This window comes from Silurus meridionalis, chromosome 2 (assembly GCF_014805685.1).
Source record: "Silurus meridionalis isolate SWU-2019-XX chromosome 2, ASM1480568v1, whole genome shotgun sequence".
Taxonomy (NCBI): domain Eukaryota; kingdom Metazoa; phylum Chordata; class Actinopteri; order Siluriformes; family Siluridae; genus Silurus; species Silurus meridionalis.
This window is the reverse complement of record NC_060885.1, coordinates 30,263,539-30,279,374: the sequence shown is the minus strand read 5'-3', so window position 1 is coordinate 30,279,374 and position 15,836 is coordinate 30,263,539. Positions and strand designations below refer to the sequence as shown.

General features: G+C 38.4%; 1 protein-coding gene across 1 annotated transcript; it reads right to left on the bottom strand.

Annotated features, from left to right (window-relative positions):
- Positions 1-4,135: 4,135 nt before the first annotated feature.
- LOC124401147 (eukaryotic translation initiation factor 3 subunit A-like) lies at positions 4,136-12,854 on the bottom strand. The gene is given in 23 exon segments (XM_046873159.1): positions 4,136-4,259; positions 4,358-4,536; positions 4,629-4,761; positions 4,886-5,086; positions 5,089-5,282; positions 5,409-5,506; positions 5,891-6,072; positions 6,328-6,481; positions 6,577-6,699; positions 6,888-7,001; positions 7,241-7,345; positions 7,837-8,193; positions 8,413-8,598; positions 8,675-8,791; positions 8,992-9,090; positions 9,188-9,292; positions 9,660-9,831; positions 9,925-10,133; positions 10,238-10,437; positions 10,530-10,693; positions 10,786-10,919; positions 11,691-11,881; positions 12,821-12,854. Coding segments are annotated over 22 exon segments (3,372 nt in total). The 5' UTR covers positions 11,781-11,881; positions 12,821-12,854; the 3' UTR covers positions 4,136-4,203.
- Positions 12,855-15,836: the final 2,982 nt, after the last annotated feature.

Here is a 15,836-nt window from a genome sequence, read left to right as displayed (position 1 = left end):
GCACTATAAATGAAATGCTTTAACTTTGCAAACACGGATGAACAAAATAAAAATCGGCTACAATTTTCCAACACATGAAACACATTCAGTGTACACTGACAAACACAATAACACAATAACGTAAAGCACTGTTCAAAGCTGTCCATCTGTTATGTTTTTGTTTGTTTATTTTTATTTGGTTAGCCATTCAAAATAAATAAATAATAATAATAACAATAATCATCATCATCAACAACATCTTCATTATCACCCCACAACGCTGTAGAGCCTTGTTTTCTCGTAATCGGATTTGTACGTGTTTATATGTCGTAATGTTCATGATGTGAACCTTGTGGGTCAGATAATGAGCGCCTATAGACCAAGTAATGGGTCTCTTAACAAATTGAGCTAAAATAGAAGAAACCTCGATAGCAGAAACATCCAAGAAACGTCGGGTGATTAAAAGTAACTGGTGGATAACTCAGAGTCTTAGAACCGGGATCAGTTCGCGCATGATTGCGTTCCGGTGGAGGCGTGGATGAGGGGTGAAAGGTTCTGTTTCTTTTCTCTTGAATGCGCCTCCCTCTCTCCATTATCCGCTGATAGAGAGCTTTCCACGCGCTTTATCCTTCAGTCCTCGGAACTTTAAGGTAAAGAGGAAGCTGTCTCCAGGAGCTCTGGTGCTAATTAGGCTGAACAGAATCTCCGCCAGAGCTCGGCTAGGAACCGGTTCATGCGCGCCCATGGAGCGCGCGGAGGTGTGTGCATTTCGCACAGTTTTAAAAATCTTTTTACTTTTTCCCTAATCGACAGTCTGTAACTTATTTATTTTTGACTCAACTTATTTTAAATATTTTTTTGGAGGAGTATTTTTCCTATTTAGTGGCGACGGGCCTCGGAACCCCTTTTAAACAAAGCACTTTCCCAACACAACAGCCGTACAGATGCGAACTGCGCCAGTTCAGCACCAAGGACAGCGAAAACCCGGGCACACATGAGGCGGCGCAACAAGGCAGGACTGGAAGAGCGGCGGCTTCTCCCCGTTAAAGATCTGCGAGAAGCAGATAAAAAGGCACGAACGAGGAGAAAGGCTGCTCAGCAAGAGATTCATTATGGCTCTTTTATCTATTTAATCTAATTCAAACTTTAAACAAATTAAAACTGAGTAGTGATAATGAAAACAGCCTCGAAAACATCAAAACTTGAACTATTTTTTTTCCCTTTCCATTAGGAGAAAGTTCTGGAAGGGTGGAAACACATATATAATCGTTTCCAAGTGCCACAAAAATTATTAAAAGCAGTCGGCATAATTTAACTGAACTCGGCAGAAACAGAATAGAATTGTGTAAAGTTTATTTCACGTTCTAGACTCCTCCCATTGTACCTCAATATCAATGTCTTTAAATGCTTTTTCTCCCAATTTGGTCGAGGAGCTCACGCACTGTCGAGGAGAATTTGGTCGAGGAGCTCACGCACTGTCAATATACAAATATGTTGACTGAATAAAAAGAGAACCCACATATACCACACGCTTGTTAACTTCTTCAAGTGCGCTACAAAATTTATTAAATAAATTAATACAAACCAACAAAACCTTTGAAAATTGTACACATTTGTAGCTCAGTAAATAAATATGATCCTGTATATAAACTTACATACAGAATATCAAGTTGTACATTGTCTTAATTATCAGCTTATTACACTGAATATAATACCTAACAGCCTGTCTAAATCTTTAATACAGTACTTCCACCATTATTACAGAAAGCTCAGAGTTTGTGTGTGTGTGTGTGTGTGTGTGTGTGTGTGTGGGTGGGTGAATAATGTTCTCATTCAGTTGAAAGTATCAGAGGGTAAAACTGACTCTTAAACTGTCCATTTTAATAACGTCATCTATCAGGTTTGTGGTTTATGTCCATGTATCAGCACAATGTTTATTTATATGTCCCCTTTGGCACAAACAAACACTTCATCCTATCTTTCAACATCTATCTAAAGCAGAGGAGTCCCACCTTTTTACTATAGAAGAGCAGAAATGAAACGTGTTTGAGGAACATGGGCCGAAAATATATGTTGCGTTTTACCAAACATTAAATGAAAATTAAAGTTGCCATGGTTTCTCTCATATATGATTTCACAATATTTAAAATGAAGAAATTAATTAGAAAACATGACTCTGCCTGCCAAAATAATGGAGTTTTTTATAAAAATTTCAGTTCAGTAAAACTTATAGTACAATGAAAAACAAACCAATTATTATATACAATACAATAAACCAATATTGTATAATAGAGTTCAGTGCATCATACAGAGTTCAGAAACCTCTAATGAGACCCGGATTGTATTTTTTAAAAGGTTTTTTCCTTGTTTCCACGTTGGGCCATGTTTCTGGTGTTTTTACAGCCTGAGCAGCAGAATGGGGGTGACAGAAAGTGTATGTGTAAAATCAAAACACGCAAACCAGCCTGAAAAAAACAACATTCCAGCTGCTCATCACAAACATTTTTACCAGTTCAACATCACCCCCAGCTGTTTAGGTACTTCTATATATAGAACTACTATATATATATATATATATATACACACACACACACACACACACACACACACACACACACACACACACACATATATGTGTGTGGAGTTTACTCGCACTGTGGTCAAGCCGTCATCATCAGTCTTTCTACAATGTGGGATGTTTTATGTTTTATGGAGTGCCAGGTCAGGTCTTGAAGGACTGCCACAGCGTTCCTTACGATTGTTTCGATCACCACTGCACCAGAATGCACCTGAATCATAAAGCATAAAGCATGCATATCAAACTCCAGGGCAGTGAGTATAAAGATTGACATTACAGAGATGGAGAAAGATATATATATATATATATATATATATATATATATATATATATATATATATATATATATATATACAAAATGACATCTGCATTCAGGGACAGGCCTTAAGCTGGTTTAAATCCTACATGTCTGATCGTTAGCATTTTGTAGATTTAAATAGAGAGCTATCCAGGTTAATGCAAGTAATTATGAGGTGCCACAAGGTTCAGTTTTAGGACCCCTGCTTTTCACAATATACACGCTTCCCTTGGGAAATATTATTGAAAGGCATAGGATTAGCTTAAACTGTTATGCTGATGATACCCAACTATCTACCTCATTGAAAACAGACGATACAGCTCGGACAACTGAGTGTGTAAAAGAATTAAAAGATTGGATGACTCATAACTTTCTATTATAAAATTCTGAGACAGAGATTTTGCTCATGATAAGTCAGAGATTTTGCTCATCGGCTCAAAAACCAGTACACAGAAGCTTCAGCATTTCAACCTGCATTTAGAAGGACATTCTGTAACTACTAGTTCAACAGTAAAAGACCTGGGAGTTATCTTAGGCAGCAATTTATCTTTTGAATATCATATCAACCATATTAGAAAAACAGCCTTCTTCCACCTTAGAAATATTGCTAAACTAAGAAACATGTCGTCTATATCTGATGCAGAGAAGCTCGTCCATGCATTCATGACCTCCACTCTGGACTATTGTAATGCATTACTAGGTGTTTGTCCTGCAAAATAAACAAGCTACAGTTTGTCCAGAATGCAGCATCCAGAGTTCTCACAAGGTCATCCCTACACTGGCTACCTGTTAAGTTTCGAATCAACTACAAACTACTGCTACTTACCACTATGAATGAGGTGAATGAGAGAGAAGGTTGGATGAGGTGGAGATGGTGAAGCAGGAAGTTGATAGGATTAATAAGGAGGAATGGAGAGCAGCTATAAATAGGATGAAGAGTGGAAAGTCAGTTAGCCCAGATGATGTACTAGTAGAAGCGTGGGGATGTTTAGGAGAGATTGCAGTGGAGTTTTTATCCAGATTGTTTAACAATATTCTGAAAGATGAGGATGCCTGAGGAATGGAGGAGTGTGCTGGTAATGACTGGCTCTTGAGGTTTTTCAAATCGATGGCTGTGCTCTGGTTATGGTGCCTCTGGATCTGTCCAAGGTGCATGCGCAAGTTATCGCACAGCATCCGGAACTTGTGTACTGCAGGCAGAACTTGAAAGCTGTACAAAAAAAAGATTAGTTGAAGTGCCTTCCATAAAATCACAAACATACTGACCACAGTCACATCTATTTCATAAGCAAATGCCTTTATTGAATGTTTTTATGTTCTCAAAATCAAGGCTGACGACGTTAGGAGTTTAGCGTCGCTCTGTGGTCCAGCCGTCATCAGCAGTCTTTCTACGCCAGGATCCGCCTAAATCATGAAGCATAAAGCATGCAGTGTTAAACTCCAGGGCACTAAATGTAAAGCTTGGCGTACAAAGATGGAGCAGATTTAAACAAGGACTTTACCGCCATCGTTTTCTCGACTTGGGGGCCTGTGATCACGATCGCGTTCAAGTTCACGATCGTCTCGGTGATCTCTGATGTCACGCCGTTCACACCGATTGTCGCGATCAAAGTCATCACGTCGACTATCACGCCATCTGCTGGGTTCATCAGATCCGCCTCTTCTCAAGGCTCCTTCCTCCCTACAAACACACAGTGTGTTTAAGTTTCAGACTGGATCCAGTGCACCTGAATCACCATTTCCCTGCATATCCATATTTTTAAGGATGAGTACCTGGGGGGATGATGCTCTCCGAAACGCTCTCCATCATGATGCTTATCTTCTTCATGATTATCATCACAAGCACCAGAGTCACGTGAAGGACCACAGCTCTCCTTATGGGAGTTCTCTCTCTCTCTCCATCCACCTGTGCAAAAATAAACATACGGCCACATAAACAAGGAGAAAGGTTATGGTTAATCCAAGGTTACCGTTTAAATGCACACAAACTCTAATAATAGTTTATTCAAATAATCCTCTCTCTTGCGTACCTGATCTGCCCAAAGGTTTCCAAGTATCGGAGTTGTCGCCACCTCTCGTGTCTCCTCTTTCATCTTTACCACCACCACCTCTCCTAGGACCCCAGTTGTCGTCAGCACCACGTCTGGAGCCTCTAGGCTCGTCCATGCCCCGCCGAAGCACACGATCATCATCATATCCCTTTCTAGGTCCACGATCTTCATCCATACTGCTTGAGGCCCACGCTCTTCATGTCTCCTGAGACCACGGCCCTCATCAAACCCTCTTCTGGGTCCACGGTCATTATCAATGCCCCTACGAAGGCCCCGGGCATCTGAAGGGCCTCTGCAGGGACCCTCTCCACTTCTTCTGAAGGGAGGCTCGCGCTCCTCACGCTCATTATCGTCACGGCCTTCCTGACACCATTCCCTGTTTAAAAGTTAATCAAATCATATTAAATCAAACTTTATAGTCAAAGCCATGTGACTGCAGAATGCTCATTCTGTCAGTGTGAGAACTCCTAAAATAATCCTTATATTGGTGGTCTTCACTCACTTCGCACTTCCGTCAGAAACAGGGCGCCTCCACTCTGATTCTGTGGTCTCTGTACGCCTCCTCCAGCCACTTTCACTCTCCTTTTCAGCCCAGTCCTGCTGTAACAGACAGACAATTAGCCTGAGACCTGCTCTGGAACAACTCTTCTCATCAGTCTACACTACAAGTCCTAGTACCAGTCAGATACAATCTTTTTTACATTGGTGCTTTACATGTATCTGCATTATTGCAGATTAACAACTTAATCTAAACCTCAACATCATGTGCTGTTTTCTACAAGTCAGTACATTTGATCAGAACTGGTTTTCTCTGTTTACCATTTAATTCAACAAACTGTCTAATAAGTGCAGCATCTTGTCCTTTTTTGAAGCAAGTAGCACCTTTAGTCTATACATCATTAACCATAGATTTATAAATTGGATTTTGTCTAAACCTGTTACATGTTTATGTGTGTGTGTGTGTGTGTGTGTGTGTTTGTTTACTTTGCTAGACTTCTCATGGGGTTTTCGTGTCTCCTCCTCCTTGCGGCGTTCACGCTCCTCAATTTCCTGCTGCCTGGCTCGCTGCTTCTTCTCCTGCTCCTCCAGCTCGCGCAGGCGCTCCTGGTACTTGCGCTCCTCCTCCTCCCTCTGCTCCTGTTCCTGACGCTCACGCTCCTCACGCTCTGAAACACACCAGCCAACAACATCGTGACCACTGGGCCGTAAAGTTCACTTTAATGTAGATTCAGTAACAGACACCGAAGCTCATAGAGAAGTGACTTTTGCTACAACAATTAAAACCTCCATCAACCATCTTCAAGTTTTACTACAGTTATAACAGAGTTTTATAGTTTTTAAGAGTTTAATTGAATTGGTTTACTAATTAAACTGGACACAGAAGGTGCTAAACACTGAAGTACTCGAAAAACAAACAGTACCCTTTTTCAGCTGTTCCTCCTCGATCCTCTGAGCCTCCTCCTCCTTCTGGCGATAAAAAGTATTTCGCCGCTCCTCCTTGCGCTGCTTCTTGCGCTCTTCGAGACGCTTCTTCCTCTCCTCAACCAAACGCTCTTGGAACTGCTTCAGTTTTTCCTACATATAAAAAAGAGCGTGCAGGTCAATTATGCACAGCTCACATTGCAGAATGAGTTCCTCTGCTAATAAATTTACAAAAAATTTTCCTTTACCTCGTAGATGAAGCTTCGTGCAGCTGTAATATTAGACAGAAAGTTCTCCTTATCCTCTATCATCCTGGACATCCTCATTTTGTCCTCGAGAGCCTTCTCATGCTCCACTTTCATGTTGCTGATCTATAAAAGATGTGCACAATTACACAGCGTGAAATAACAAGTAGCTTTAAAAGTCTCCCATCATCCTTCTCAAGCAAAAGCAAATATCTTTGACTTCTGAGTTTTGTATAACAGTAGGCATTAGGATGATCCACAACCAAGGATATTGTATAACATATGCACTGTGGAGATAAACTGTGAGGCATTACCTTCTCGTCCTCCTGGAGCTCCCACAACTCCATGTCTTTGAGGCGCTGCTCTTCATAGGCTTTTTTAATCAGGGGGATTTCCTCAAAATGCTTTGCCCTTTCAAAGTAGTCCATCTGAAACACATCATCACACAAAACCCTTAAATATTTAACGTTATCAATATTGGGAATAATGTTCCTGTCCTACAAATTCACAGATATGGAAAATGGAATCCAGGTTCAGGATTTGAGTACAAACATGAAGAATGAATCATGAAAGACTGTCAGAACTGCTTAAGAAGGAATGTAAGATCAAATATCAAAGAATGTGACCTAAATGAGATTATTTGTGTTCATGAAATCTATAACTCAACCTTTTTCTCCTGATTCTTTAAGCGCTCCTGCAGCTCTTTCTTCTCTTTTTTAAGCTGCTCCACCTGTTTGGCTATGATGAAATCAGGGTCCAACTCCTCCAGGTCCTGCACAGATAAACACACATGCAATTCAGCACACATACACACACAAATAATTAAGTGTATATCTAACTAATATTTAAATTACACTTCACTGTAAAAAAAAAAAAAACAAGTAGCTAAACTAGTTGACCAGTGACCCTGAAGGTAAATTCACAACCTTCTAAATAACATACGAGATGAGAACTACTTCATGCTGATGAGACAAATTCTGAGATATCACTTCTGTTTGTTTTCGGGACATACTGAGGAAATTTGTCCCAGTTACACGTCTAAACTAGAACCATGACAAGACATCCAATAAGTTATCAACAGAGCTCCAAGGAGATTTAAGTTCCATTAGGAGAACGTTCTGGAAGGCTGGAAACACATATATAATCTAAACCTAATGCCACTAAAATTTACTAAAAGCCGTCTGCATAATTTAACTGAACTCGGCAGAAACAGAATAGAATTGTGTAAAGTTAATTTCACGTTCTGGACTCCTCCTATTGTACCTCAATATCAATGTCTTTAAATGCTTTGGCTCCCAGCTCGGTCTTCTTGATTTGCTCGAGGCGCTCATGTATGGTCTTCTTTTTGATCTGCTCGTGCTCCTGCATGATGCGCTCTTTCTCCCTCTCCTTGGCCTCTTGGCGCAGGCGCTCCTCCTCTGCCTTGCGCACCTTCTGGAGCTCGGCCTCACGCCGCTCCCACTGCTCCCGCTGCTCTTTCTTACGCTGGATGTTCAGGCTCTCCAGACGTTCCTTCCGCTCCTTAATGGTCTGACGGTGAGCCAGGATGCGCTGATACTCCTCACGGGAATTTTTAAGGTAGGCAGTGATGGCCTGCTGACGCTGCTCCTCCCGTTCTTGCTACAGGAGGAAGACAACAATTAGAGTGGTGCGACAGAGCGCATAAGAAATAACCTGAAAATATGTTGCAAGGTTAATATGAAAAAAAATTTAATTAAAAGAAAAACTATCCTATTGTGTCTCGTTAATTAAAAACTACTAAAATGAATAAATAAGATACTGAGAGAAATGCAAATAAACAAAGTGTAAGAACTGCATATAATAAATCTAATTAATTACTAGAATGGAGGCCGGTTTGATCATCTGAATGGCATTTTCCAGAGCAGAAGAAATGGTCTTGAGGTGGTTACAGATCGGTTCAGAAGGCATGTTCTGCTGGAACAGTCCCACTGGGGCGTCCTCTTTAGTAGAGTAGTTCAGATCCGAGTCGAACCGTAAGGTTCGGGACCTATGGTCAAAACGAACCTGAAAATCGACAAGAACATTCAAGGGTAAACACAAAGCATTTTCTTTAAATAAATGAAGCAGAAATGGTAACTACCTGCAGGTCACAGTGACGTGCAGCATCGACGATGGCTCGCTCCAGCTGGAACTCATCCACAAACGGCACAAGAGAAGCCAGCCTGCTGAACTCGATACTCTGATAGATCTGAGCCACCTGAAAGCATTATACCAGAGGATGAGCACACATTAGCTCTCATCGAAGAAAGAAAATCCACATCTGAATGTTTTATAGTCCGTGTTTAGTTAATATTACTTTTATAACCATTTATCACTGACTCTTACTGGTGTAATGTTTCTACAGTTTAATCTTAAACCATGTTCTGTGTGTGTGAGAAATGAAGTCAGCACACCAACCTGCTGCAGAAGTCTAAGGATGGTGTTGTTCTGTAAGTGAGGAATGTACTGCTGCAGGTCAGGCTCATTCTCTGCCTGATCCCTGACCCAGTCCAGAACCTGGAGAACCACAGATACAATCAGAACAAAAGGCGTACAATGATCACAACTCAATTTCTGATTTAAATCAGTTATTTTACAAATTTCAGGGCTGTACCTTGGTGACACGTGCACATAGTTTGAGGGGGTCGAAGTCGACCTCCAGCCAGCTGTACAGCTCTTTAACATCAGAGCTGATGTACTGGAGTAAATTGAACCTCACCTGTAAGAACATTAATGATTTGTTGAGCATGGTGCTGCATATTTAAAACATTTTCATTTCAGTTTTACTGAATCAAAACGGACATTACATTAAAGTTAGAAACCCTTATGTCCTTAAATGAATTTAAAATTACTATAAAGAGTGTTTTGATGGAGACATGTTCTTGTTTTTCTTAAGAGTCTCATTGTGTTTTATATTTTTATTTTTAATATTTTGTACTTCTTTTATTGTGAAAATGTACTTTGGTGTTTGTTATGTATGCATTTGTTGTGATTTGGCTGCTACCTTGGCCAGGTCTCTCTTGTAAAAGAGATTCTGAATCTCAATGGGACCTCCTGGTTAAATAAAGGTATAATAATAAAATTACCATATCGTTGATGAGGCTCTTGCGGGTGGGTGGCGACTGCAGGTCGAGCAAAGTGGCCAGTCTGCATTGCTTCTCCCCAATAATCCCGTCCATGTCCAACAAACGTGCGATATCAGTGCGCTCCGGGGTTATGGGGATAGACAGAGTGGCCAAAATCACACGAGTCGACATCCTGTGGAAACATTGCATTTAAAACTTTTGAATTTTTTTTTTTTATGATTTCAAACTTTCCATTTTCGTTTGCTTGAGAAATAAAAACACTAACCTCTGCATTTCCTCCTGGGTGAGGTTCTTCCTCATTTCTCTGGAGAGATGGTATAGGCGGTGCAGTGTGCAGGCATGGAAAAGCGCATTACCAGACTTCCAGAACACAGTGGACACCTTGGTATAATAGTTTGCCAACAGTCGAGGTTTGGGGGGTTTCTTGGAGAGGGCAAACAGACCGTGGATGTCCTCCACTGCCTTAAAAGCTTCCTGAAATGCAAACAGTTTCATGTTAGTACATGAAACACTTAATAAATCTCCCTGGAAGGTTTACACCATTCCAACGCATTCATGACCGTTCTACGTGACCGCACCTGCCAGAGCTCCATGCTGATAGCACTGTCCAGCTGCACCAACCGAGTCTCCAGATGCATCGACTGGCTTTCGGGGTTGTTTAAATTGATGGCTGTGCTCTGGTTATGGTGCCTCTGGATCTGTCCAAGGTGCATGCGCAAGTTATCGCACAATTTACGGAACTCTGCCTTGCGAGTGTACTGCAGGCAGAACTTGAAAGCTGTTAAATAAAAAGATATATTTACATTTATAAAGAATCGCGTGTGATGTAAGTGGTATTATAAATCTGACGCATCCACATCATGCACTGACCTTGCTGCGCAATGTCATGGTAAAGACGCTCCACTTTGGAGTTGTTCCTCAGCAGGTCCAGACACTGCCAATAGGACTCCCACAAGAATTTGATCCAAGGAGCGAGCAGCAAACGATCAGTACGATCCTGAGTGTCTTCTCCACTCACAGCGCTCAACAGCACACTGAAAACACAGGATACAATGATTATATTCTCCTATCGTTTATCCGCTTACTCACAGCACATCTATACACACTGTTCAATATTGACACACACCTCTCTGGGGTCTGAATGTTATCCAGATCCTCAATATTTGCCATTTTCTGAGACTCCTCTTTGGCAGTCTCGGTCTTCTCCTCTGCGAGTTTCAGGTAGGTACGAACCACATCCTCAAAAGATTTAATATTCCCCTAAAAAGCAAAGCAAAATCTTTTTTGGTATCAATGTTTATGTTAAAAGATGGTAGCTGGTTAATACTCAAATTAAAATACAGTAAATAAAATATTCAAAATAAAATCCACTTCCACCTTTAGCATATCTATAAGGTCACACCCCTACACCAGCTGAGTGAACTTGTACACCCAGGTTTTTAAACAGATGCTAATCCTAAAAACCAGAAACTTTACTTGAAAGTATTTTCACTTCACTTTCACACCAGTATTACAAAAGTGCAATCTCTATTTCTGCCAGCAGAGAGCAGTACAGCCCCAATGTCAGCATCATTACTCATCTGCATAATTCTAAATTTTTAACAATCGTAATTTAAATACAGCAAAATCCTGATTCAAATAACAAGCCTGAGGTTATTATTTTAGTTTTCTACAATTGACAACGTTTCTACATGTTACAACTATTTATTTATTAAAAAAAAAAACGAATAAAAAAATTTATTCAACAACATAATATAATGTTTCTCATGAGAACTATGAGAGTTTGTTGATATCCTATTGTGCAGCATATTTTCATAATAAAGTATTGCATCTAACTGTATGGTAGTTCATTGTTTCTTTGCTTTGCTTTTATATTGATTGTGTGTGTGACTGTACTGCTAGAAGATTATGTTTGGTGCCTATGAATCCTGAATTCCAAAAAACTGAACATAGATTATACAACACTGTGTAACGTAAAGACAAAACTTAATGTTCATTTAACGTCACGTTTGTTTTCAGAAAGACACAGACCTGCTGACAGATGTTCTGGTACTGGTAAAGGCCCTCCTTAGCCAGATGGCTCTTGCGCAGGTCCACACAGAGCTCCAGGAACTTAAGCATAATGGGCTCGTGAATCTTTTGCCATGTTCGATGATTTCTGTGTTTGATGACATTGTAAAGGACGTCCAGAGCAGCCTGTGTTTTACCAACTTCAAGGAACTCTGAAAAGAGAGACAGAAACATTTTATGTTTATTAATCTATATATAATAGACAGGTATTTTTTTTGCCTTGAGTACTGAGAAATTACATTCCTGATGTAGCTGGTTAGAAAAATCCAACCCCATAAAAAAACTGTCACAAAAACTGACCTGAATTGAATGGGTGCAGTTATAATTATACATATAAACTATACTTTATTCATAGTGCTATGCCGTTTTGTGGTTAATAAAATAACAAAGGGACAAACATGATATTTATAAATGCTGTGGAATATATATAAATATATATGAGAATAAGTGCAGGTGTGTGTATATATATATATATATATATATATATATATATATATATATATATATATATATATATATATATATATATATATATATAAAGAGAGAGAGAGAGAGAGAGAGAGAGAGAGAGAGAGAGAGAGAGAGAGAGACCTGTTGCTGCTAAAACACGGGTTCTGTCCGAAATCTGATGTACAAGAACTAAAAAAGGCACATCAGCCATTATTTTCTCTTCTACATAGTGTCCCTAAATAAGACCAGGAAACAGCCATCAGTTTGTATTCATTCTGAAGAGAGGAAAGATGCCAGACAGGCGATGATGCAATTATGACGTCACAGAGAGAGAACGCTTACAAAATTTACCGTTAGTAAACAGAGATGCACTTTTAAATATCTATCTATCTATCTATCTATCTATCTATCTATCTATCTATCTATCTATCTATCTATCTATCTATCTATGTTTAGTTAACTTTAGTTAGCAGTCTAAGCGAGGCCTATTTGTGCTAAAACAATTCGGACTCTGTCATAAAAGATATAAACACTAAATAAAGTGCACCTTCATTATTCTCCTAATTGGAGAAGGAGATCGAACTTAAAATCCAGATGATTGCTTCATGCATGATAAAGAAACAAGGTTGTGGAACACTAACCGTTAGCTCTTATCAGAGCGCTCTCTGGTGTACTATAGTGTGCCATTTTCGCGAATACCTTTCAGACCGCTGCGCTCTCAGTTTATATTCAAAACAGCCACGCCCGCCGTGTGACGTCACACGCATATTTGTTGCTCCGACCCTTACCGACTCTTACCGAAAATTAAAGTTGCCATGGTTTCTCTCATTTCTGATTTCACAACATTAAAAAGAAAGAAATGAAATAGAAAACATGACTCTGCCTGCCAAAATAATTTTATCAAATCTTAATTTAGTTCTGTTATTGTAACAACAGCTGCTAAAATACAAAATCTAAAATTAAACTTATGTAATTGTTTATCACAAATTTGTAAAAAAAAAGTTCGAAAAGAAAGTGCATTCAAAAGGATATTTTCGTTACTTTTGTTTCGCATATTCGTTTCATTTTGTGTTGTTACTTCTTTATCTGTATAAATTAAGTACATAATATGTAGTCAATTATTTTTTTCCGACCTGCAAAAAGAACATTATTGTTGTTATTATTATTATTATTATTATTATTATTATTATTATTGTTATTATTATTATTAATAATATTATTAATTAATATTCAGCCTAATTAGCACCAGAGCTCCTGGAGACAGCTTCCTCTTCTCCCGAGCCCCCGTGATGGCTCAGTGATTGGTCCTCGCTCCTGTTTTCCTTAAAGGGTCCGAGGACGGAAGAAGTGTCTCTAAAGCGCGTTGAAAGCTCTCACCGAGCGGATAACGGAGAGAGGGAGGCGGATTCAAGAGAAACGGAACGGATTCACTTCCCACCTTTCACCCCTCATCCACACCTTCACCGGAACCGCAGTGATGCCCGAGCTGATCCCGATTCTGATTCTGATGATTCTGAGACTCAGAGGTATCTACCTGTTACTTGTAATCACCTGATGTTTCTTGGAAGGTTTTGCGTTGTAGTTTTGTTTTGGCAACAAAGTTTTTGCTATTAGAAAAGTGTACTCTATAAGCGCTCATTAACTGACCAAAAAAGTTCACATCATGAACATTACGACTTATTAACTTGTGCAAAATCCGTTTACGAAAAATCAATGTTTTAAACCGTAGTGTGATGATGATGGTGATAATAAATATGAATATGAATATAATGATGATGATGATGATGATGATGATAAAGATTATTATTAATCAAATCATATATTTATTTAAATGTATTTTTTGTAAAAAAACGATCGAGTGAATATTTCCGTCTAAGAGGTGTTTCTGTACGCGCCCAGTCTACCAGACTCCATTATGATCAGAAAACCGTGATAATGAAAGAATAAATAAACAAACGTGCTTCAGTTTTCTCCTGCTGTTGTTTATTTATACATTTATACATATAAATATATTAGAGACCATTTAACCAAAAATGCATCACTATTTACGGGCATTATTATTATTCTTTCATTTGATCATTTAAAGATTTATTGTAACCTGTAGGTGTAATACATTACAGAGTACATTAAATTAAGATGCGAGTGCTATTTATAAAGACTTGTTTTTGAGGTTTACATTTCCACGCGAATTATCTCAATCCAAACATATATTACTTTATTTAGCCATTTTTACTTTAACCCTCAATGCAACAAAGTAGAATAAACATGCCCTGTACATGCAATTTATTATTATTATTATTATTATTATTATTATTATTATTATTATTATTATTATTTCTGGGTTGTAGCAAATCATTAGTGAGCAGTGAGTGTCTTGTTTTCTCATGTCTTTCGATTTTGGATTGGACACACATTTTCTGCATATCAGTTAATCATATACTGTATATATATATATATATATATATATATATATATATATATATATATATATATATATATATATATATATATATATACATATGTATTCATCATGCACTCGAATATTATTTAGACAAGTTCAGCTGTTATAAAATGTTTATATTCAGTCTGTGTACAAACAGATTGATTGTAGCCTTTCACAAAACTTTTTTTTTTATTATTAAATGACAGGACACAGTTTATATGACGTGGATTTAGTTACTACTACTACTTATTATTATTGTTGTTGTTTTAAATTTGGTTGTTGTTGTCTTTTGTATTTATAAAGCCATCAATGTATTTTATTTTGTCGTGCAATATGTTTTTATATACAACAATTTTTTCCCCTCGTTCAATTTGCTCATGATTGATGTGAAACTGCTGAAGATGATTCAGTGGCATGGGGGAGTTGAGGGGGAAAAAAGTCTAAGGACGCCGCCTGTAGTCTCATTTATGAATTGCAGATGTAATAAAAGAGCTTCAGTAGGATGTAGTTTTTCACGAAATTCTGTTTACCTGTCGACAGTGTGAAAGGAAAACAATGTAGCAGAGAGAAGTGCTGTTTAGTCTAATGAAGCATGGTCCAGTGTTTTGATTAGAAGTCATATTTGTGTTGTGATTCTAGTTCTCCTGCTAAGAGACACCTGTTAACTATTGATGGTAGTAATAAAATGATGATAGATGATGTTACTGAACCTGCACAGGTTACAATTCTGGCAAGAAAATTATAAAAAAAAGTCACAGCAGCACGTCTTTCAAAATAATATGTTTTGAAAATATATAAAGTAAAATAGCATAAAAAACAAACACCACGATATTAAAACATTACAAATGTATAGTGTTTTTGTTTTTTTTGCTTGCTCTCTCTCTCTCTCTCTCTCTCTATCTCTCTCTTTGCTTACAGACATTGTGTGTGTGTGTGTGTGTGTGTGTTTAAACATTAGTTCTAGAAATCATTTAATTTACCATAGCAATGAATGCAAACTGCTATATTAATGAACATTTTTAACCCTATCTGATCACGTTTTTATACAAGATAATTTATTTATATTTAATTAACATTATTATTATTTTTGGTGTTGTTGTAAGTTTTAGTGTCCGTTTGAAAATTCTGGCATCTTTATTGAATTAGTTTGCAGATTTGTATATTGACAGCCGGGTGATTGGTGTCCAGCAGGTGGCAGTAGCCAGAAAAAGAAT